Source organism: Scyliorhinus torazame, chromosome 21 (assembly GCF_047496885.1).
Source record: "Scyliorhinus torazame isolate Kashiwa2021f chromosome 21, sScyTor2.1, whole genome shotgun sequence".
NCBI lineage: Eukaryota > Metazoa > Chordata > Chondrichthyes > Carcharhiniformes > Scyliorhinidae > Scyliorhinus > Scyliorhinus torazame.
The window spans coordinates 8,222,631-8,247,226 of record NC_092727.1 but is presented as its reverse complement, the minus strand read 5'-3'; the positions used below and the strand labels follow the sequence as shown (position 1 = coordinate 8,247,226).

Below are 24,596 nucleotides of genomic sequence, written 5' to 3'. Positions count from 1 at the left end.
CTCCTCCCGCAAAGATCTGCCACATTGGGGAGACGAGCTGTCGCCATTGTTTAACTGAGAAATTCAACAACAAAACCAAAACTTAATAAACCAGTACAAATTTCAATCCCTGATTCAACTCCCGAGAAATGCTGCTAATGCCAAAACAAGTCCATAGACTGAGCACTTGGAATTCCTGGACCCAGTATTGAAAAGGCACATAAAGGAGGAACTGTAATCTCCCTCCCCCCTCGACCACAGGCGGCAGACTTTGTTCAGCCTCGATCGTGCTACAGCGCAGTTATGGCTACGATCAGTTCACGCACCTGTGTGCGCACGATGAGGACGCTTCTTTTTTGCGTGCGTTTTGCGTGTCGACCCTCGACCTGAGACGATTTCTGAACAGCTCCTAGTCACAACATTGAGTCACTGCTCAGGTTGGCAGAGGTTTGTCGGGTGTGTTTAGACCCGAGCAATAATGTCAATCTACCCCTGCTTACAGATTTGTGAAGAGGTTCACTGAAGAGGTTCTTTCCGTCTTTGTAAACTGCCTCTATTTTTAAGCCGGGGAGATACATTGTTTTTCTGCGTTTTTCTTTTCTCATTTTATTTTGTACAAATCAGTTTGCCTCCATCAGTTATCCATTTGGAAAATCAAAACTGTGAGGACTGTTGGGAGTCTTTGGCAGAGGTTCATTCCCTATGTTTGAGGTGAAGATATTTCTCTACTTTTTTTGAAGTCTTCGTTCCAGCAAAAGCATTATAAAATGATCCATCTGTTACTTGAACTCCGCACGGCGCGACGGGACTGGTATACTGGTTGTCCCAATCGGTGTTCGAACAGAGAGAACGAGAGAGAGGGGGAGAAAAAGAGAGAGACAGATGGGGTGGGGGGCGGAGAGAGAGAGAGTCAGGCAAGACAGGCAGCATGACCTCCACTGTTGGACAGGGTAGGTCGGTTCTACAAAGTATTGGCTCAATGCCAACTCACTCCACCCAAAACCCAGTCCTCATTGCCCCTCAGCTCATGAATTGAGTGTAGCCCTCAGCACCCGTGACAATCACATCCATCCATATTCGCATCGCTTCTGGAGTTGGGGCCACCATGAAGTAGAGTCGGTCGTGGGTCTTCACACAGAATGTGAGACTTGGATTAGGACTCTGGAAGGAGGGGGGGGGGGAGAAGAAAAAGAAAATTAACTTGTCATTTTCTCAATTACGACATTATAATTGTTGCAACCCCCCCCCCCCCCCCCCCCCCCCCCCCCCCCCCCCCCCCCCCGCAGAATGCAGACTTCTGAAAAATCCCTCTTTGCCAGTGAAAGGCCCTGGTTAGGCCACAACTGAAATACTGGTACAGTTCACTCTACGTCAGGGAGGATGTGTTGAGGGTTTTCGAGAGGGTGAGGAGGAGATTTATCGGAACGGTTCCAGGGACGAGGGAATTTTAGCTACAAGGTTAAGTTGGGGATCTTCCCCTTGGAATGAAGAAAGTGAGATTATGGGGAGATCTGTACAAAACAGGTTTAGATAAGGTAGGAAAAACTGTTTGCGTTAGTTGAATGTGTAAGGGCACAGTTGCAGGTTATGGGCAAGAGATGTGTTTTGTGTGTGTGTGGGGGGGGGGGTGGGGGGTGGTAGGGAGGGGACTGTGACAAAAGACTTTTTATCAAGTCACGCTTAATAAATTGTAGCGCACAAAGACTCACGAGAGACGAATAGAGATGAAGTCGATGAGGCTTTATTAAGCGTGACTTGTTCCCCGCAGTTCAGCAACAGACTGGCCTGCGGGGGAGAACTCCTGGTTCTTATACTCCGCCTTCAGGGCGGAGCTAGAGATCAACAGCCAACCAGGACCCGGGATCTGTCAGCCAATGACATCACGGCTTCACAGTCCCACATGACCCCTAATGCATACTACCTCAATGCGGAAGTGGTAATGGCCTGGAACTCTCTGACCATGAGGTGGGGGGGGGGGTGATCAATGATTACAAAAGGAAATTGGATGGCTCTATTGCGAAATAAGCCTGAAAGGCTTTGGGGATAGACCAGAGGAATGGGACTACCTGCATTGTTCTACAGAGAGCTGGCACGGCTTTGATGGGCCAAATGTCCTCCGTCCATGTCATAACGACCCCATGTCCACAAGTCATTTCTCTTCTCTTAACAACTTTTGGAGGTGGAATTAATTGCCCAATTTGACCGACACACCTGACCTCCCTGTCAGGTTTTATGGGTAACACTCTGGCCTAGACTGAACCTCCCAGTGCAGTACTGAGGAACCTCCCAGTGCAGTGCTGAGGGACCTCCCAGTGCAGTACTGAGGGACCTCCCATTGCAGTACTGAGGGACCTCCCAGTGCAGTACTGAGGGACCTCCCAGTGTAGTACTGAGGGGCCTCCCAGTGCAGTACTGAGGGACCTCCAGTGCAGTACTGAGGGACCTCCCAGTGCAGTACTGAGGGACCTCCCAGTGCAGTACTGAGGGACCACCCAGTGCAGTACTGGGGGCCTCCCAGTGCAGTACTGAGGGACCTTCCAGTGCAGTACTGAGGGACCTCCCAGTGCAGTACTGACGGACCTCCCAGTGCAGTACTGAGGCACCTCCCAGTGCAGTACTGAGGCACCTCCCAGTGCAGTACTGAGGCACCTCCCAGTGGAGTACTGAGGGAGCACGGCACTGTTAGAGACAGTAAACCAAAGGTGGGATCTTCAGGTCGGGGGGGACGGGGACTCGGCCCCAGTCTGCTGCCCCGAGTGGTTGAGAAGCGTGCCTTGGTGCTGTTCTCCCTGGTGTCCTGCTCACTATTTATCCCTCATCAACATCAGTAAAAACAGGGCATCTGGTCATTGTCACATTGCTGTTTGTGGGAGCTTGCTGTGCACTATTTCACAGCCAGGTCTCCTAAATTACTACATTTCAACTACTTCATTAACTGTAAAGAACTTAGAGACATTCTGAGGTGATGACAGCCTCTATAAATGTAAGTTTTCCATTTTTCCTTCCTCACTGATACGGGAGCAGCTTCATGTATTTAATTTTGTTAAATCTGACTCCCCCATTTCATCGCCAGATGTTCCTGAATGTGCCGACTCATATTCAGATACTCTGAAAACTGGGAGTCTTTATGAGCTGATTTCCAATGCCTGCCCACCTCCGTAGTGAAGCCGGGGAGGATTCTCACTCCTGGTTGCTTCCCAGTGACCCTGGGCTGGGTTGAGAGTTGCAAAACCCTCCGAGGTCTCTGCGTTCCAGTTCTAGGCTCTTGAGCATCCCCATTTCCATAGCTCTGTCCTCGGTGCCGTTCCTTCGGCTACCTGGCTTCTAAACTCCTGAGTTCCCTTCCTAAACCTCCCTGCCTCTCTCCCCTTGCCCAAGACGCTTGGAAATCTACCTCTTTGACTTGCCCTGACATGGCTCAGGTGTCAGACTTTGTGAGACTGTGTTTTTCTATGAAAAAAAAAAATGAATGAAAATCGCTTATTGTCACGAGTTTGCTTCAATGAAGTTACTGTGAAAAGCTCCTAGTCGCCACATTCCAGTGCCTGTTCGGGGAGGCTGTTACGGGAATTGAACCGTGCTGCTGGCCTGCCTTGGTCTGCTTTAAAAGCCAGCTATTTAGCCCAGTGTACTAAACCAGCCCCTTGAAGCACTTTGGGACCTTTAATGATGTTAAAGGCGCGACAGAAGTTGTTGTTGTTTTGCTTTTCTATTGACGCCGAAGATGGGGTGTAAAAAAGTTGCTGATTTCCCACGAACCAGGAATAACCGCACCCCCTGGACTGCTGTGAGCTCAGATTATCACCTCATTGGCTGAGGATAATTTCATGTTTAAACCTATCTCGTCATGAAGTTGTTTTGACATAAAACAGAGACGAGGCCTTGAAGACCAGAGTGCAAGGGTGACACACAACACGGGGAACTGTGAGTCATACGTACATTGATTCTATGCAGGTTCAAATATCCCTTCTGAGAACAATGAAGAAAATAGCGCAGCAACCGGGAAAAGAGAAGAAAAGCAGAAAAATAAATAAACCTCTGGAAAAGGCAGGTTAGTGATCCGGTTCATACTGAGCAGAGCTCCAACCTGTAACTTCAAACAAAAGTATTAAGGGAGGTCATTTTAACCAAATCTGCCTCCTGGATGTGAGACATCTCTGGTGCCAGCTGCCTGATTTTCCACTCCTCCCCCTTGATCGCGTGGTGGGTTGAGTTGGGTTAAAATGAGTCCTGAATCAACTAACATTCACTCACTGTCCGAACCAAGAGAGGAGAGTTAAATTGATCCACTGCCTCACAAACCCATCATTGCGTGGTTCCATTGCTGCGATCGAAGGGGGTGCTCCCTGTTTCTTTTTTTAAATAAATTTAGAGTACCCGATTCATTTTTTCCAATTAAGGGGCAATTTAGCGTGGCCAATTTACCCACCCTGCACATCTCTGGGTTGTGGGGGCAAACACGGGGAGAATGTGCAAACTCCACACGCACAGTGACCCAGAGCCGGGATCGAACCTGGGACCTTGGCGCCGTGAGGCAACAGTGCTAACCCACTGACCCACCATGCCGCCCTCTCTCTTGTTCACCGCATAACAAAATCATGAACCTTTTATTATATTAATAATAATAATCGCTTATTGTCACAAGTAGGCTTCAATGAAGTTACTGTGAAAAGCCCCTAGTCGCCACATTCCGGCACCTGCTTGGGGAGGCCGGTACGGGAATTGAACCCACACTGCTGGCATTGTTCTGCATTACAAGCCAGCTGTTTAGCCCACTGTGCTAAATCAGCCCCTATTGGGGCATGTTTAAGTGCCATTCTTGGCTCAGTGGGTCACACTTGCTATGAGTCCGAGGTTCAAGCCCAGAGAATCTAGATTGGCACCTCCAATGCCAGCACCGAGGGTGTGCTGCATTGTCAGGACGTTCCGTCTTTTGTTAGTCAACAATCACTACGCTTTAGAAGTATGTCATTGGCTGTCTAGCATTGGAGACATGTCGAACTTGTGAAAGGAGCGACATCAATCGAAGCTCTTCCTTTATGATTTTGTTAAACTCCTTGCCCAAAAAACTCCTTAGCTAAAACCTCGCTGTTTGCAATGGCACCCAGGTCAGGTTAAATCTTCACCTCTAACCTACTCCTAGATTTGGGTGGGGCAGCACGGTGGCGCAGTGGGTTAGCACTGCTGCCTCACGGCACTGAGGTCCCAGGTTCGATCCCGGCTCTGGGTCGCTGTCCGTGTGGAGTTTGCACATTCTCCCCGTGTTTGCGTGGGTTACACCCCCACAACACAAAGATGCGCAGGCTAGGTGGATTGGCCACGCTAAATTGGCTCTTAATTGGAAAAAATTAATTGGGTACTCTAAATTTTTTTTTAAACATTTGGGTGGGGTGCGTTGGTGACCCCATTATAACTCAAATCCAACATTGGTTAGGGCTTAATGGTTTCACTGTCCTCAATCCCAGAAAAAAAGACGCGAACTTTCTAAACCCAAACTACATCAAAGATTTGCAAGAGAGAATTGTGACGAGATCAGCCTTTCATAGAATGAAGCCCTGTTATTACAGCCAACCACAGGCCCAATAAACTGATTGACTTCCTGAGCAAAGACCTAAAGTTCAAACCAGTGGTGGGGGATGATGAATATAATATAAATACTGGCATTGCAACATTACAACTCCCAAAAGCACTACACCCACCAAATTGCTTTTGGAATGGACCGACTGTCCCGTGGCAGACACATTTAATCAGTAATGTTCTGCAAGCATTCATACTGGGGTCGAGGCTGGATTGGTAAATACACTGGAAAAACTGATTTGCTTTTTATTATTAGAATGATACAGCACAAAATGAGGCCATCACTCCTGTGGTTAGTCCCACTCTTCCTGTTCTTTCCGTAGCCGTGAAATTTAAGAATTTGTCCAGTCCCTTTTTTAAGGTTGAACCAGCTTCAACAGGCAGTGCATTCTAAATTCTCCTCGCCTCTACCTCTGGTTCTTTTACCAATTACCTTCAGTCTGTTTCCTCGGATTAATGAGCCTGGTGCTGCGGGGAACAGTTTCCCTTTATTTACTCCATCCTTTCACAATTTTGACCATCTCTATTATTAGTGTTGGGTGGGGTTACTGGGTTATGGGGATAGGGTGGAGGTGTTGACCTTGGGTAGGGTTCTCTTTCCAAGAGCCGGTGCAGACTCGATGGGCCGAATGGCCTTCTTCTGCACTGTAAATTCTATGAAATCTTCTATCCCTGTAACCCATAACCTAACCTGCACATCTCTGGACACTAAGGGGCAATTTAGCATGGCCAATCCACCTAACCCGCACATCTTTGGACTGGGAGGAAACCGGAGCACCCGGAGGAAACCCACGCAGACATGGGGAGAAAGTGTAAACTCCACACAGACAGTGACCCAAGTCCGGAATTGAACCTTGGTCCCTGGCAGTGTGAGGCAGCAGTGCTAACCACTGTGCCACTGTGCCGCCCACCTTACAACCCCACCTTTTGACAACGCAGTATTTCCTGGGCCCAGTACTGCGGAAACCAACTGCTCAAAGCCCTGGTGTGGGACTCGAACCCTCACCCTCCTGACCCCGAGGAGAGAGTGCTGCCAACTGAGCTATGAAGAGCAGTAGATGTGAGAGTATGGGAGAGGGATGCAGGGTGGGCGGCTTTACTGTTACTGGGTAGTGTTAGCTTTTTAAGTGTTCTTACCTTTGAGGCACTTCTGAGATGGTCGTAGTAAACCTCCTCGATGGCTTGAAAATAAATCACTCCCTTTAACTTACTTTCGTGTTTATCTGTCGAAGAATTACATTGTTTTAATTAAAATATCCAGATTTCTCTTTTTTTCACAACTGTTTTCATTCTCATCTCTTTCCTTTCTCTGGGCGTGAACCCGACTTTCATTAACGTGAATAAATTGAAACGGCTTGACGCCTACGATAGGTCCTGCACCAGGGTGACGTGATGTCACACTGGCGTGAATCATTCCTGGTTTTCACAAGTGAAAACTTGTCGTAATGACCACTCCGAGGCTGCGGAGATGCCTGGAGGGCCTGGGGGTTTGAGGGGCAAGGTTTCAAGTGGTAACCCTCCTCCATGTTCTATTAAGGGAATAGTGTAGATGGGCTTTAGAGTGGTTTCACAGGTCGGCGCAACATCGGGGGCCGAAGGGCCTGTACTGCGCTGTAATGTTCTATATTCTATAAGGTGGGGGGGGGGCGTTCCACTTATAGAGTGGGGGGAAAGGGGGAGAGCCCTGATGACAATGCTCGTGGGGGGGGGGGGCAGTGGAAAGAGAGTGCCCCCGATCATTCCATGGCTGGGGGGGGGGGGGGGGGGGGGGGGGAATAGGGGGGGGGGGGGGGGTAGGGGGCCATCCCAAAGCTTGTGGGGGTGGTCCCCCTGTGTCCATGGGGGGTTTGGGGGAACTTATTGGGGTTTGGGGGAACTTATTTTAATCACGGATAGGGGTGCCGCCCTTCAAAGATGGCACTCCAATCTCCGTCGAGCTGGCCTCACCGGCTCTATCAGTGTGACGGTGTAAACCACGCCCACGGATTCTCTGTGCGCCGGGTGCCAGAAAGTCTGGCCTAAAACTCTGGAGAGAAACACACTGGGTTCCAGTCAGAGCCACTGACAAATCTCAGGGAAATTCCACCCTTGGTGTCTACACTCGCACTGTTAGTCACTGGGTAGTGATCAGGGGGAGAAGGTGGCGTCATGGTAATGTCACTGGACTAGCAATCCAGAGCCAATGTTCTGGGGACAAGGGTTCAAATTCGACCACCGCAGCTGCTGGAATTTGAATTCAAGGACAGAAATCTGGAATTAAAATCTAGTCTCAGAAATAGTGACGGATGGGTTGTAAAACCCAATCTGGGTGATTAACGTCCTTTAGGGAAGGAAATCTGCCGTTCTTGCCCAGCCCGGCCTACATGCGGCTCCGGCATTGCTGTAGGTCACTCTTAACTGCCCCCCCCCCGAAATGATCGAACAAGCCACTCAGTTCAAGGACAATCAGGGATGGGATCCAAATGCTATTTGACAACAACGCCAAATCCCATGAAAGGTGGGGCTCCCATGACTCGGCCTCCATTCTGCAGGACCTCTCACTTCCCACTTAATCATTTTGGCCCCTGCTTCACATTCATCAGCAACCTTAATCCACCTGAAGTCCGCAGATATGGTTAACACCAACAGGTTGCATGTCTATGCTCTCTCATTCCCTTGGTTCGTGACAATCCAGATGACACAGAATCCCCAGTGACTCCTTTCTCTGATCTCTTTAAACAATCTGGTTCGCTCAGTCAACACTGAATCAGGAGCAGTGTGTCTTGTCTAATCCACAATCTCCCGCTCTCCCTCCGTCTTCAGCTCTCTGTCCACTCCAGTGCATAACAGTAAGAAGTCTTACAACACCAGGTTAAAGTCCAACAGGTTTGTTTCGAATCACTAGCTTTCGGAGCGCAGCTCCTTCCTCAGGAAAGGAGAAATAAAAACATTGGTTGCAAAGTTCCAGCTGTTTTGTTTCAAAAAGACCCCAGAAAAGGCCACTTACCCACGTAATAAGACAATGTTCGCTTAATGCGATCGAACACAAACCACCGTTTTCTCCAGGATTTGATTTTCCCACCCATTTTCGTGAGGTAACCCTTACACATCTTCTCAGTGATGGACACTTGGTAACAGATTTCCAGGTTGTGCCCCGAAGATTCAATGTGGGATCGCAGGTCAAAATCCTCCTTCCTGATTGGTAGATACCGGGTTAAAGGTCGTGCCTGGAGTGCAAAATGAGAATGATTGAGTGGAATAGGAGACAGAACATCATTATAAAGTCCTCAACAAGAAGATGGTTCCACCTTGGGACTAATCTGCCATTGAAAAGATCTTCTTCCATTCGTCAGACGTTGGCTCTTACTGTAAATATTAGAATAGAACAGCGCACAAGGAGGCCATGCAGCCTATCTAGTCTGCTCCAGCTCAGTTGATCCCACTCCCTGTTTCTTTCCCTATAGCATAGAATCCACGGAATTCCTACAGTGCAGGAGGCCATTTGGCCTATCATGTCTGCACTGACCCTCCGAAAGAGCACCCTCCCTAGACCCACACCGCACCCTAGCCCTGTAACCCCATAATCGCGCCTAACCTTTGGACACTAAGGGACTATTTAGCATGGCCAATCCATCTAACCAGCACAGCTTTGGCCTGTTGCCCGTAGTGCACTTTGGGATCTCCAGAGGTTGTGAAAGATGCTATACAAATGAAGAATCCTGCTTCGGACACCAAGAAGTAGGCTTCATAGTCTGGAGTATGTTAACAGAAACTCATAATCATGTACATATTTACAGCAGAGGCTACAGGCATGGAGGTGACCCCATCCTAGGTCTTTACCCAACTCTGATCACCTCTAGACTGACTTGAGCTTTGGACCATGTGCTTCCTTACATCACTGTGTGAGCATCACTGTACTCGGTCCCACATTAACCCTTCATGTACCACACCCTACTACAACAATAAACGCAGCTCTTTCTTTATTCCCTGTAGAATGCAAGGTCAGCTTATTTGCTAATAACTGCTTCACAATGTCCAGCTATAAGGCACGGGTTGTAAACATAGCCTTTTAATCACAGGCTTTCTGCAATTCACGTTAGATGACTTTAATCCAGGCGTGTACAGCACCCTCCATCTTGCGGTGTGGTGGTGTTTTTGACCTCTTGATACCATCTGACACTTCAGAAATTGTCAAGGGACAACGATAAGCACAAATTGCTGGAGTGAGCAAAATTCAAAAAGTTGAGTCTTCAACTGAGGAGAACGAGTATTAGCGAGGAGCAATACAATGAGTGGAAAATGGACACTAACCATCGCCCTAGCAAAGACTGGGGCAATATCTTACACTGTCCAGACAGATGATGAAAGAATTTGGCGATGTCGTGCTGACCAACTCCTAGCTTCACAAAGTGAATTTGCTGAGATTTCACCAGAAGTATTCACATCGGAATGTGGGGACAGTGATACGTCAGAACTGAGATCTACTGCGGAGGAAGCTCCTGAATCGGTCACTGCAGAATCTTCAGTACCAACAGAGGCAGATACTGAGTTAGACTCCCAAGAGGTACCACCAACAAGTGAACAGAAACACACTTGCGTGATCGCGAAGAGCCAAATTCCTAAAAGAGGCAGATGTCTTACTAATGCAAATACGGATAGACAACATAATGGTGCGATGCAAGGAATATTTAGTTGGGTCTGTTGTTAACGTATTAAATGTGTTTGAGAGAAAACGTCGTTTGCACTAACGGAGTAAGGGGGAGGGGTGTTACGTATTCAAATAAGACTGCCTGCTGGCGGAACATCACGTGAAGTGTTTCCGTGGGCTTTCAGTTCACCATCTTACCCTGCAGAAGCGGCATATCCAAATAAATCCTACACTATATTTTTACAAATTTAGAGCGTGGCACCACTTCTTTTCTCTTCGTGGCTAACAACACAAATATAACGTGTGCCATTGCCATGGAGCCAGGAGCCTTACACTCTCTTGCTCTGCAGTCTTATCAAGTAAGTTTACACATTCCCGGTGAACAGGTACCTGTGAAAAGTTTTTCTCCCGCATCTTCACCTCTTTATCGATTAACTGCTGCCGGTGATCGGTCTCGTCCTGCAGCCTCTTCTCCAGCTCCTCGCGTCTCTTGCGTTCTTCGTCAAAGGCCTGGCGCCGCATTTCCATCTCACGGGCCTGTGGGGACCACCATTAGCGTCAGACTCCAGAAAACTGACCCGACTCACCAAGCGATGGGCTGCGGCTTCCCGAAACCAGTCACCTCCACCTCCTGGAAAGACAAGGCCAGCAGACACAGGGGAACGCCACCACCACCAGCTCCGAGTCACACAACTTGGGTTTTAATCGTCCGTTTCTTTACTGTGGCTGGGTCAATCTTTTGGGACTGCCTCCCTAAACAGCACTGTGGGAATATGCAGGGCTCCCAAATGGGTTCAAATCGAGGGCATGAAGGTGATTTATCCTCACTGCGTCTTTAGGAGACATTCCCTAAACCTGCAGCTGTCTGTTTAATGCAGGGTAGGCAGCTGGGGTTTGGACAGCAGAAGCTGGGCTGCTGGACAATGACATTTAAATATCCCACACAAGTTATTCCTTTTCATTCAATCTTGGCAAACAAAGAACAAGCTCCAAATGGGTCTTTTTTATTGAAATCGTAAATGTATTTGAAAGGAAGTGTTTGTCATTTTGCTTGCACCAAAGTGGCCGGAGGGAATCTTCGCCCCTGTCTGTTAGCAAACATCCACACTACTTTGTGAAGGCAGCCGTCCCACAAACTCCAACTGATGAGTGTTTAACCACCCTCTTTGCACTAATCTGTACAGAGGTCAGAAACTGATCAACACACATAACATACATGCACTTCAATATGTACATGCACATATATATATATACACACACACATACAATGTACACACCCATATATGCAGATACCAACACCCACACATATGCTCCACATACATACAAACATAACAAGTGCCCCATGAAACTTTGGAACTTTAATCCTCGAAAACGTGAGAAGGTCTGAACATTTTATTCTCTTCTGGAATTTAAACAGGAAATGATTGTGAAACATTATTGAAGGCTCTGGGGCTCTCTGATCTGAAGAAGGAAGCTATCTCCCTGATTCCAATCTGCCCTTTCGGACCGTGTGCCAGGGCAGCACATCACCCACAGTGCTATGAACAAACACTGGCTGGAACCTCTTCTAGGCTTAGTGCGTAACTCATTTACGGAACCGAAAGGTTAAATATTAACAAGCCCAAGTGAGACAGGTGTTTGGAAGAGTCATGAGGCTCCTCCCACCCTACTACAACCGCCAGTGGTGAGCAAGGACCGAGCTGGGAGAAGAGGGGAACATCTATAATAATAATCTTTATCGTCACAAGTAGGCTTACATTAACCCTGCAATGAAGTTACTGTGAAAAACCCCTAGTCGCCACATTCCGGCGCCTGTTCGGATACACAGAGGGGGAATTCAGAATGTCCAAATTACCTAACAGCACGTCTTTAGGTACTTGTGGGAGGAAACCGGAGCTCCCGGAGGAAACCCACGCAGACACCGGGGGGAATGTGCAGACTCCGCACAGAGATTCACCCAAGCCGGGAATCGAATCGGTGACTCTGGCACAGTGAAGCAACAGTGCTAACCATTGTGCTACCGTGCTGAAGCTAGAAATAGCTTCAGGGTGGGGGTGAGGTACGGTGGCGGGGCAGTGCAGTCGGCAGGGAATAGGCTCTTCATTCTGTTGTGTTCTGCTTCTTCACGGAGCATAAGCTGCTTCCTTGATGTGCACTCTGACAAAGGAAGGTTCAGACTGGGAGATAGCTTTAACACATTTATTGAACAATTAACAATTCTCCAACCTGAGTTCGACTCTCCTGCTAATCTTGCTATAGTAACTCAGTCTAACTAACCAGTCTGCTCTAAGCCACGTGGTGGGTGTGATGCTTCTGATCTGCCCCTGTCCTTCTAAGTGTCGCCTGTGGAAAGAGAAAAAGCATGTGTGCCCTCTCCTTTTATATGGGTTGCCCCTTGTGGTAGTTTCACCTCTGGGTGTCTTGACTGCCCATTGGTCGTGTCCTATTCTATGTGTTCATTAGCTGTATGTCTGCATGTCATGACGTCTGTAGTGCTCCCTCTAGTGTTTACTTCGTCTTAGTGTATTTGCATTAACCCCTTGTGTATTTACAGTGATGCATATCACCACACATTTTACCAATGAAACATAACCAGGGTGGTGACATGAATCAATTCCGGAGCTTCCCACCAGCTGGATCTTAGTTTCAGTGAAATCCTGAGGTACGTACCCTGGTTTCCAAAAGTCGGGCCTTCTCAGCTTGTGCCTCCTTCAACATCTTTTCCATCTCCTCGATCTTGGAGACATCTACACCACTGGCACTTCCCAGGGCGGAGAAGAAACAGTCAGAAATTAAAATCGGGGGATGTGGGCAGGGCCCATTTGTTTCAAACACAAGTGTTTCAAATTGTGGATTAAACGCAAGTTGTATTAATCAGTTAAGAATGCAAGATCAAACGTAACAAAATATGGACAAACTCGGGTTGAAACCAGGAAGCACTACCTCATACGACGTGTATTGGAAATCTGAACCTCTCTCCCCTCAAGAGTGTCAATAAAAACGACCATGAGGCTGTCAGACTGACATAAAATCCCGATGGGTTCACCAACATCCTGCTGTTCTGACCTCTTTGACTCCAGTCCATGGTGGACTCCTAATTGTCCTCTGAAGCAGCTGTGTCATTTTTTTAAACGAAAATGTCGAAATTAGATTGACAGAGTTTTCCGTTATGGGAATGGGGTGTCGCTGGTTAGGCCAGCATTTCTGGAGAAGATGGTGTTTACAGTACTCCTTTTTTAAAGCTTTCCAATTAAAGGGCACTTTAGCATGGCCAATCCTGCCCTGCAGGTTGTGGGGGTGAGACCCACGCAGACACGGGGAGAATGTGCAAACTCCACACGGAGAGTGACCCGGGGCCGGGATCGAACCTGGGTCCTCGGCGCCGTGAGACAGCAGTGCTAACCACTGCTACTGTGCCGTCCCTGTGCTCTTTTCACGATCACTATTCCAGTCTATATTTGGATAATGAATGTCCCCCATAGAATAGTTATAACTACCCCATAATTCATGCACTTCCACCTCACAATTCAACCGTCGATTGATTCCAGCTTCGGGTTTACAGCTGGGAGCCAGATCCAATTGTTAGGAAGGGGAAGGCTGCACTCAGCCCATCAGGCTCTGCTCGGTCACTCAAACAGCTCATGGTGGATCTGCACCTCCACTCCACTTCCTCACCTTTGCTCCGTCTCTCTCTCTCTACTCTCTCTCTCGAGACCCTGGCCCTTAGAGCTCAGTCCTACGCTGTTAAATTAAATCAGCATCAAGGGTATTTTTCGGGGGGAGAGAGAAGAGGGATCGCGAGCGAACAGATCTCCCGGACTGGCGGAGATGGCAGTTTTTGTACCTTCACACTGCATTACCCTAGCGAACATGGCCAGATAACATCCCTCCCGGGGCCAGTACCTGTTTACTCATTCCATCTTGTTACAAAACCCATTTGGCACTCAGCTGGGATATCTCAGAATGGGGAGCACCAGCAGGTTTCAGGTTTTATCCTGTCGATGAATTCTTACCCATTTTATTGTTGAAAACACTCTCGGTTGCATCAAACAGGTATTGCTGAGGGACCGAGTTAAGGCATGTCTAGGATTTATTTCTTTTGGGCTGAATATTAGAATTATCAACTGTGATTGAACATATTCCTGAAGGTTCCATTACAGCACGGTAGCATTGTGGGTAGCACAATTGCTTCACAGTTCCAGGGTCCCAGGTTCGATTCCGGCTTGGGTCACTGTCTGTGCGGAGTCTGCACATCCTCCCCGTGTGTGCGTGGGTTTCCTCCGGCTGCTCCGGTTTCCTCCCACAGTCCAAAGATGTGCAGGTTAGGTGGATTGGCCATGATAAATTGCCCTTAGTGTCCAAAATTGCCCTTAGTGTTGGGTGGGGTTACTGGGTTATGGGGATAGGGTGGAGGTGTTGACCTTGGGTAGGGTGCTCTTTCCAAGAGCCGGTGCAGACTCAATGGGCCGATTGGCCACCTTCTGCACTGTAAATTCTATGATTCTATGATGATGTCCTGCCCCTGACTGCGCCACCCCTGCCCAACACGTCTCCTGCCTACAGTGCACTGCCTACCCATCACTGGGACAGTGAACAGATTTTTGTGATTCAATTGGTTGCTTCTTGATTGTTAAATAGTCTTTACCCGCCTCCAACTCCCATACTGCGATATACAACAAACTAAAGTAATTCCAGGAAAGGGGAAAATAAACTTTTTTTTAAATTAGACAATAACAAATCTTCGTTTTCTGCCTAGGGTTTTTCTTGTAACAGAATCCCAGAAATTAAGCCCAATTTCTGGAGACTACAGGCCAGTCCTGGAGGGTTGGCAACCCTACTGCACACAGCCAGGCCACAGGTCCCGCCACAGCGGAGGCGATTGGGTAACTCTGCTGTCAATCAATCTGGGGCCGCTCTGCTAATTTTTCACACCTCAGCTGTATTTTATAAAACTATCCTCCACTAACTGCATTTTGCTGGGTCGATCATTCTGCTGCACCCGGGAGACGCTGCCTGTTTGTTCAAGACCCACTCCAGGTCCCTGAGGGAACCCGGCATTGTCCAAAGGGCCATCTTTCGGGATGATATTTTAAAGCCAGGCCCCATCTGTCCTGCCAGGTGGATGTTGATGATCCTCCTTCAAAGAGGACCAGGGGATTCTCCCCAGCGTCCTGACCAATATTTATCCGAGAGCAACTTGAACTTTCAACCTCGTTTATGGAAAATAAAACAAGAGAGCAAGGGGTTGAAACAAAACCCAGTGTCTGGGGTCCTCTGCTCACTTACAGCAACTTGCATTTATATAGCACCTATAATAATAAGAATAATAATTGTCACAAGTAGGCTTACATTAACACTGCAATGAAGTTACTGTGAAAAGCCCCTAGTCGCCACATTCTGGCGCCTGTTCGGGTACACAGAGGGAGAGTTCAGAATGTCCAAATTACCTAACAGCACGTCTTGAAAATGAAAATGAAATGAAAATCGCTTATTGTCACAAGTAGGCTTCAAATGAAGTTACTGTGAAAAGACCCTAGTCGCCACATTCCGGCGCCTGTTCGGGGAGGCTGGTACGGGAATTGAACCGTGCTGCTGGCCTGCCTTGGTCAGCTTTCAAAGCCAGCGATTTAGCCCAGTGTGCTAAACCAGCCCCTTTCGGGACTTGTGGGAGGAAACCGGAGCACCCGGAGGAAACCCGCGCACACACGGGGAGAACGTGCAGACTCCGCACAGACAGTGACCCAGGGAATCGAACCTGGGACCCTGGCGCTATGAAGCAACAGTGCTAACCACTGTGCTACCGCACCACCCATATATATTGGATATAATAAACCATTCCGAGGCCAGTGTTGAAGTTATTTTCTACCAGATTGGTCATTAAGTCAGCTTCATAGTGACCAAGATAAATATTCCTGTACAGGGAAACCAGTCACAAAAACCTGGTAGCAACAAACGACTCTGGGTGTCACATGTTATTGTATCGACTTAAAATATATATTTAAATTCCAGACTATTAAACTGGTAACTGGTTACAGCTGGGGCTGATGGCTCCCCCATGTGGAAGATACACAAATTAAATTAGTTTACTCTTTCCTGTCCAATCAACCTGTCCAATAAACAAGAATAGGTGACGCTCTTTATGGATTGGCTGTTTTTAAAAAAATTCTTGTACATTTATTGCAAATTCCGTTCAGGTCACCGAGGCGTAAGAAAGAGATTCAGATTCTTGTGGCATGAGTCACGAATCCGGGCCCCAGTTTCGGGGTGACTGAACAAAGAAGACACGGCTGGAGAACCTCGGACTATCTAACTTGGAAAGAAAGCATCCAAGAAAGTAACTCTTCTTAGCTATGCAGTTACCCAGAGTTTACAGATAACAGAATCAGGTCATAGAGCCTTCCTGCCCTGTGTCAGTGTTAATACCCCTCACCTGTCTCCTCCCATCCCCACTTCAACTGACCCCATCAACATAAGATTCTCAGGGGGTGAAACAGGGTAAATGTTGAGAGGAATTTTTCACTCCTGGGAGAGTGTTGGACCAGAGGGCAAAGTCACAGAGTAAGGGGAAGCTCATTAAAGCGGATCTGAGGAAAAATTCAGAATCATAGAATCACTGCAGCGTAGAAGGAGGCCATTTGGCCCATCGGGTCTGCACCGACCCTCTGAAAGAGCGCCCTACCTAGGCCCACCCCCCCACCCTATCCCCATGACCCAATAACTCCCCCTGACTTTTGGACACTAACGGGCAATTTAGCATGCCCAATCCACCTAACCTGCACATCTTTGGACTGTGGGAGGAAACCGGAGCACCCGGAGGAAACCCACGCACACAAGGGGAGAACCTGCAGACTCTGCACAGACAGTGACCCAAGGCCAGAATCAAACCCAGGTCCCTGGTGCTGTGAGGCAGCAGTGCTAACCACTGTGCCGCACCTAAATTTCTTCTCTCAAAGAGTGTTGAATCTTTGGAATTCTTCATCCCAGCAAGCTGTGGTGGCTGAGCCCTTGAACATTTTTGAGATTGTTAGGTTTTTTAGTCAGTGGGGGAGCTAGGGTTATGGAGCCAAGGCAGGAAAGTGGACTTTGTGAGTGTGAGATCAGCCATGATCTTATTAAACGGAGGAGGAAGCTCGTGGGGTTGAATGGCTGCCTCCTGTTTCCCATGGTCTTATATTCTTCTAGTCATTTCTCCCTCATAAGATTACCTAGCTTCTTTTTAAACTTAAATTAGTTTCAATACTATTCACTTTAGTCGTACCCTGTGGTAGTTGAGTTAAACATTCTCACCACTCTCTGGGTAAAGGACCTCCCCCTTATGTGTTAGGTTTGATAGTGACTCTCTTACCTTGGTGGTCCAAAGATTTGGACACCCCCCCACCCCCCTCAAGTGCAAACATCGTCTCGGATTCAAACCTGTCCATCATTTTTGAGACATGGAACAGATAACCCCCCAGGTTCAGTGAAAAAACTGTACACGAGGTCTGAATGTAAAACGGGAATAACAGGACAAGGAGGCACAGATTCTCACTGCCTCACGAGTGGTGAGCTTGGGACGCTTTTCCTCACAGAGAATGATCAACATGTGGAACGGATTTATGGGGAGGTGAGGGAAAGCAACAAGCATGAAATCCTTCAGATATAAAAAAAACCCCAAAGGGATGCTGCGATGAGGGGGCCTTTTTTTGCTTTTCCAGGTGGATGGAGTTTAACACCTTCATCATTTCTGAAGTGTCACTCCTGTAATGTGGGAAATGCAGCAACCGTTTTCGGCATAGCAAGCTCCCACAGACTGCAATGATTGGTAGGTGGTTCTGGACTGGTAGCCCAGAGTTCCAGACTAACCATCCTGGGTGGTGAGTTCAAGTCTCGCCAGGGCATATGAAGAATCTAAATTCAGTTAATGAAATAAATCTGGAATAAAAAAGCTAATTTCAGTAATGGGGACCATTTGGTTCATTAATGCCCTTCGGGGAAGTAAATCTGCCATCTTTTCCTGGCCTGGCCTTTTATATGAATCCACACCAATGATAATGTGGTTGACTTTTAACTGCCCTCTGGAACGGCCTAGCAAGTCATTCAGTTACATTCAAGAAGGCAGCTCACCACCACCTTCTCAAGGGCATTTAGTGATGGCCAATGACTGCTCCCTCTGCACTGTACTGGGAGTTGCAAACTAGATTATGTGCTAGATCATTACCTCCCAAAATGCACGACCACCTACAAGGACACAGGCAGCAGGCACATGGGAACACCATCACCTGGGGGTTCCCCTCCGAGTCACTCACCACCCTGACTTGGAAATGTATCGTCGTTCCTCCACTGTCGCTGGGTCAAAATCCTGGAACTCCCTCCCTAACAGCACAGTGGGTGTGCATACACCATATGGACTGCAGCGGTTCAAGAAGGCAGCTCACTGCCATCTTCTCCAGGGCAATTAGAGATGGGCAATAAATGCTGTCCTCGCTAGCGATGCCCACCTCCTGCAAGTTAATAATTTAAAGAAAGTTTCTGAAGTGGGACTTAAACCCATGAGTGTTTGATTCAGACGTGAGACGACCACCAACTAAATCACAGCGGACACCTAGAACACTGTAAAAGAACATTAGATAGACCAGCTGGTACCCTCTCTCAAATTCCCTTCCAAAATCTCTTTCCAATTCTCTCCCTTTTGCCTCCCTGCACCCCCCCCCCCCCCCGCCCCCCACCCCCCAATACCCCACCTTGCTGCGCTCTGCTCAATCCCTGTGATTTCACATCTCTTTGCTGATTTCCTGGTGGAACCTCAAAGACCTTTACCCAACTCTTCATTAGTTCAGTTCATTCTTTCTGTTCCACTCCTGCCCTGGGAGGTTTTTGTACATTAATGCCACCTTAGACACGCAGTCGCTGTGCATTGGCAATGAACAGTCAGTGAAGGAATTTTAAATACTTAATAGGATTATATGTTTAAAGTTAAAACCATTGGTTTCGCGACAATTTGTAAAACACTTTGCAAATTTGATAAGCAGAGAGGGGGAAGGATCTGCGGCAAATTGAAAGTACAAAGGAACTGGAGAAGGCCATTCAGCCCCTCCAATCTGTTCTGCCATCCAATTGCTGGTCTGAACCTTCAATTTTCCTGCCCCTGCTCCTTATCCCCCTGTGATGAACGGTTACTGCCTTATCATCACGTAAGGTGATGTCCCCTTTAAGACCAGGCTTGGAACCCTGGGGACTCCGCCTCTGGCTCCGCCCATCTGGGAGCCATACATAAAGGCCTGTCTCATGGTCTGTATAGCAGTCAGCTCTCGTCCAAATCTGTAGCATAGTTATTAGCCTAATAAAGCCTTCTTTACAGTTTAATCTCTAAGCATCATTATTGAGGGTACCTCAATTTATTAGGCTAAACTAGATTCAGGATGGACGCAGGCCTAAAACCAGAGAAGCTCAATCTGGAAGCACGAACGCCGGAGGCAAAGGAAGTTTTTAAATACTGGCTGCGGTGCTTCGAGGCCTACCTGGACTCCGCAGAGACTCCCATCCTGGGGCCACGCAAGCTGCGTCTACTCCACGCCCGGGTGAGTCACAGAATCTCCGCCACGCTCGAAAAGGCGACGATTTATGAGGAAGCGATTGAGTTGCTCCGCAAGCGGTTTGTCAAACCCGTCAATGAGGTGCACGCCCGGCATCTGCTCTCTACCTGCCGGCAGCGCTCGGGGGAATCGCTCGACGAGTTTGTTGAGAAACTCACCGCGCTGGCCAGGGACTGTGACCATCAGGATGTGACAGGGGAAGTCCATATGAACCTGCACATAAGAGATTCTTTCGTGTCCGGCATCCGCTCGACCTACATCCGGCAGCGACTGCTCGAAAACGGGGCAAAAGACCTCCAGGAGACGCTAACGCTCGCCTCCTCGCTGGAGGTGGCCCGACATAACTTGGGTACGTACCCCGCGGACTCTGCCAGCCCCCCCTCGGACTTCCTCAGACTCGCCCGTATTACAGGCCTGCGCCATGCGGCGACCCGCTCACCATGGGGGCACACCTTGCTACTTCTGCGGGCAGGGCCAGCACCCATGCCCACGCTGCCCAGCCCGCTCCGCGATCTGCAGCGACTGCGGGAAGAAAGGGCACTTTGCGAGGGTCTGCCTGGCCAGACCCAGGGGCCAGAAAAACAAAGAACAGCCGGCCCGAAAATCAGGCTCTCAGGCCCGCAGGCCTCACAATGCTGCCGCGCACCGACCCGACACGTCCTCTTCTGACGCGTCATCAGCCTCGTGCGAATCATGGGAGCGGCCATCTGGTCGGCGGCCATCTTCTCGACCCGACACGTGCGACCAACGGCAGCGGCCATTTTACGACTCCGACTACCCGCGACTGGGTGCGATCACCCTCGATCAAACTCGGCCAAAACACCTGCAGAACTCCATGATGCAGGTCCAGGTCAACGGGCACGACACTGCATGCCTCTTCGACTCCGGGAGCACGGAGAGCTTTATCCACCCTGAAACGGTAAGGCGCTGCTCCCTACGCACCCATCCCACATCCCAAACCATAGCCCTCGCATCTGGGTGCCACTCGGTACAAATCACGGGGTACTGTATTGCGGATCTCTCGATCCAGGGTGCCAAATACACCCGTTTCAAATGTTATATCCTCCCTCACCTCTGTGCCCCCCTGCTGCTCGGACTGGATTTCCAGTGCAGCCACCGAAGCCTGACACTGAAGTTCGGCGGACCCTTGCCCCCCCTCACGGTGTGCTGCCTTGCGACACTGAAAGTCACACCCCCCTCGCTATTCGCTAACCTCACTCCTGACTGTAAGCCCGTCGCCACCAGGAGCCGGCGCTACAGTGCCCAAGATATGGCTTTTATCAAGTCAGAGGTCCAGCGTTTACTGGGAGAGGGGGTCATCGAGGCTAGCAACAGCCCTTGGAGAGCGCAAGTGGTGGTAGTCCGGTCCGGGGAGAAGAAACGGATGGTCGTGGATTATAGCCAGACCATAAACCGATTCACGCAGCTTGATGCGTACCCCCTTCCTCGCATCGCGGAAATGGTAAATCGGATCGCCCAATACCGAGTCTTTTCCACGGTCGACCTCAAATCTGCCTACCACCAGCTCCCCATCCGACCAAAAGACCGCCTCTATACTGCCTTCGAAGCAGCCGGCCGGCTCTTCCACTTCCTCAGGGTCCCCTTTGGTGTCACAAATGGGGTCTCCGTCTTTCAAAGGGCAATGGACCAAATGGTGGACCAGTACAGTTTGCGGGCTACATACCCGTACTTGGACAATGTCACCATCTGCGGCCATGACCAGCAGGACCATGACGCTAACCTCAAAAAGTTCCTCCAGATCGCCCGAGCCCTAAACCTGACCTATAACGAGGGCAAATGCGTTTTCCACACCACCCGGCTGGCCATCCTCGGCTATGTCGTGGAAGACGGGGTCCTAGGTCCCGACCCCGACCGCATGCGCCCCCTTAAGGAACTCCCTCTCCCCCGCAGCCTCAAGGCCCTCAAACGGTGCTTGGGGCTTTTCTCCTATTACGCCCAGTGGGTCCCCAAGTATGCGGACAAAGCCCGCCCACTCCTAAAGACCACCACTTTTCCCCTCTCGGCTGAGGCTCAATTGGCCTTCAACCGCATCAAGGCCGACATCATCAAGGCCGCCATGCACGCGGTGGACGAAACCATCCCTTTCCAGGTAGAGAGCGATGCATCAGACATCGCCCTGGCTGCTACCCTCAATCAAGGAGGCAGACCAGTCGCGTTCTTCTCCCGAACCCTCACCGCCTCCGAGATTCGACACTCTGCAGTCGAAAAGGAGGCACAAGCCATTGTGGAGGCTGTGCGGTGCTGGAGACACTACCTCGCCGGTAGGAGGTTTACCCTCGTCACCGACCAACGGTCGGTCGCCTATATGTTCGATAACACGCAACGGGGCAAAATAAAAAACGATAACATTTTGAGGTGGAGGATCGAACTCTCCACCTACTTGTACGATATCAAGTATCGTCCAGGGGAGCTCAACGAGCCCCCAGATGCCCTGTCCTGCGGCACATGCGCCAACGCGCAGGAGGACCGCCTGCAAGCCATCCACAATGACCTCTGCCACCCGGGGGTTACCCGGCTCGTCCATTTCATCAAGTCCCGCAACCTACCTTACTCAACCAAGGAGGTCAAGGCCATGGTCAGGGCCTGCCAGGTCTGTGCGGAGTGCAAACCGCACTTCTATCGGCCAGACAAGGTTCGGCTCGTGAAGGTCTCGGGCCCCTTTGAGCGACTGAGCGTGGACTTCAAGGGGCCCCTCCCGTCCACCAACCGTTATGCCTATTTCCTCACCGTGATCGATGAGTTCTCCCGTTTCCCATTCGCCATTCCCTGCACCGACATGACCTCAGCCACGGTGATTAAGGCACTGCACAGCATCTTCACCCTGTTCGGTTTCCCTGCTTATATCCACAGCGACCGGGGTACATCGTTCATGAGCGATGAACTGCGTCAGTATCTGCTCAGCAAAGGCATCGCCTCGAGCAGAACGACCAGCTATAACCCACGGGGAAACGGGCAGGTGGGGAGGGAGAACGCGACCGTGTGGAAGGCTGTCCTTCTGGCCCTGCGGTCGAGAAATCTCCCAACCACCCGCTGGCAGGAGGTCCTACCCGATGCCCTACACTCCATTAGGTCACTCCTCTGCACGGCCACAAATGAGACCCCTCATGAGCGATTGTTTCTCTTCCCCAGGAAGTCTACCTCCGGGGTCTCGCTTCCACCTTGGCTGATGGCTCCGGGACCTGTTCTTCTCCGGAGGCACGCGAGGAGCCATAAAACGGACCCCCTAGTTGAAAAGGTCCGACTGCTCCACGCCAACCCCAGTTACGCCTACGTGGAGTACTCCGACGGCAGGCAAGATACGGTTTCCCTCCGGGATCTGGCGCCCGCTGGATCCTCCACCACAGACGCCCAGAGCTCCTACCGTGCGCCCCCCCTTGCGCCCCCCCTTTACACACCCCGCCGGCTCCGCTACCCCCGGCCTTGCCTAGTTCCTCTGCCCCGACCCGGACCGAAGCTCCGACCGCTGTGCTCCCAGATGTGCCCTCAACCGGGACGTCCGTGCCCGCCGCACCACCGCCCGAACTGAGGAGATCGAGGAGGACGATCCGGCCGCCGAGACGGATGGACCTATGATGGCACTTCACCCCCGCCGGACTCCTTTTTAAACAGGGGGTGAATGTGATGAACGGTTACTGCCTTATCATCATGTAAGGTGATGTCCCCTTTAAGACCGGGCTTGGAACCCTGGGGACTCCGCCTCTGGCTCCGCCCGTCTGGGAGCCATACATAAAGGCCTGCCTCATGGTCTGTATAGCAGTCAGCTCTCGTCCAAATCTGTAGCATAGTTATTAGCCTAATAAAGCCTTCTTTACTGTTTAATCTCTAAGCATCATTATTGAGGGTACCTCACCCCCGATACCTTTAACCGAATAATACTTAACCGATCAGCCCTGAAAACTCCACTTGACCCTCAAAAATCCACAACTGGCCCAAAAGAGTTGCAGATTTCTACCTTTGTGTTGCCTGACAATGTTCCTGCTGCTGGACGGACGGCCTCCAATCTTAAGGTTCTGAACAGCCTCATCCGGGGGAAATAGCTCCTCATTATCAACCCGATTGGATCTTTTCAACAATTTATACGCCTCAGTTATGCCGCCCCCTAACCATCTCAAATCCAGAAGGAGAAACCACCTTTATGGAAATTGTCCATGTAATTCAGCCCTCCAAGCCCCTGGTATTACTTTTGCAGAGTAGAAGCTGATCTCAGTTTTGTTAGCAGTGACAAAGTATTTGGCGTTTCACGAAGTAGTTACTCAGGCGCCGCGCAAGAAAAGATGGAATTTAGAATATCAGTTTTACTTGCCATTCAGGGGACTAAGTTGAAGTGCATCCTGTTATTACGTGGCTAAATGCAATGGCAATTTTTCACACAGCAAGATCCCACAAACGCAGGGAGATTCAAGACCAACATCCACCACTAGTTCAGGGTAGAGTGTTGGCCAGGGCACTTGAAAGAAGTGGTTCTTGAAAATCAGTAATGCGCGTCTGAGCCACTGATCCAGCAAGAGGAGGCTGGGTACGAGGCTGGGTACGAGGTCTAGGGCGAAGGACGGTTTGTCCGGATTCTCTCTGTGCGCTCATGTCCCGGACTTTCTCCTGAAGCTTCAAGCTTCTGACTCAGAGGCGAGACTTCCATCAACTGAGCCAATCTGATGCCCATCATTACAGAATAGGGGTAAAACCACATTCGGTAAAGCCCTTCATTATCTAAAGGCAAGCTCCTCATCCAGAATCTCTTTTTTTAAACTTTCTATTTCGGTACCCCAGGCTTTGAAAGGTTAAACAGTTCTTGATGTGCTGCCAACAAGGGAGTGAGGAGC

At 49.7% G+C, this 24,596-nt stretch overlaps 1 protein-coding gene across 27 annotated transcripts in view; it reads right to left on the bottom strand.

Annotated features, from left to right (window-relative positions):
• Positions 1-434: 434 nt before the first annotated feature.
• The window catches only part of phldb1b (pleckstrin homology-like domain, family B, member 1b), a 405,781-nt gene continuing 381,619 nt past the window's right edge, over positions 435-24,596 (bottom strand). For 22 of the 27 annotated variants that reach the window (XM_072486416.1, XM_072486401.1, XM_072486409.1 and 19 more), the window contains 6 exons: positions 12,854-12,944; positions 10,574-10,720; positions 8,543-8,762; positions 6,694-6,779; positions 3,919-3,948; positions 435-1,140 (listed from right to left, as the gene is read on the bottom strand). In XM_072486416.1, coding sequence (XP_072342517.1) covers positions 1,000-1,140; positions 3,919-3,948; positions 6,694-6,779; positions 8,543-8,762; positions 10,574-10,720; positions 12,854-12,944 — 715 coding nt within the window. In that variant the 3' untranslated portion in view covers positions 435-999. The remainder of the gene's footprint in view (positions 1,141-3,918; positions 3,949-6,693; positions 6,780-8,542; positions 8,763-10,573; positions 10,721-12,853; positions 12,945-24,596) is intronic. The other 5 variants (XM_072486404.1, XM_072486407.1, XM_072486430.1 and 2 more) reach the window with 1 other exon arrangement.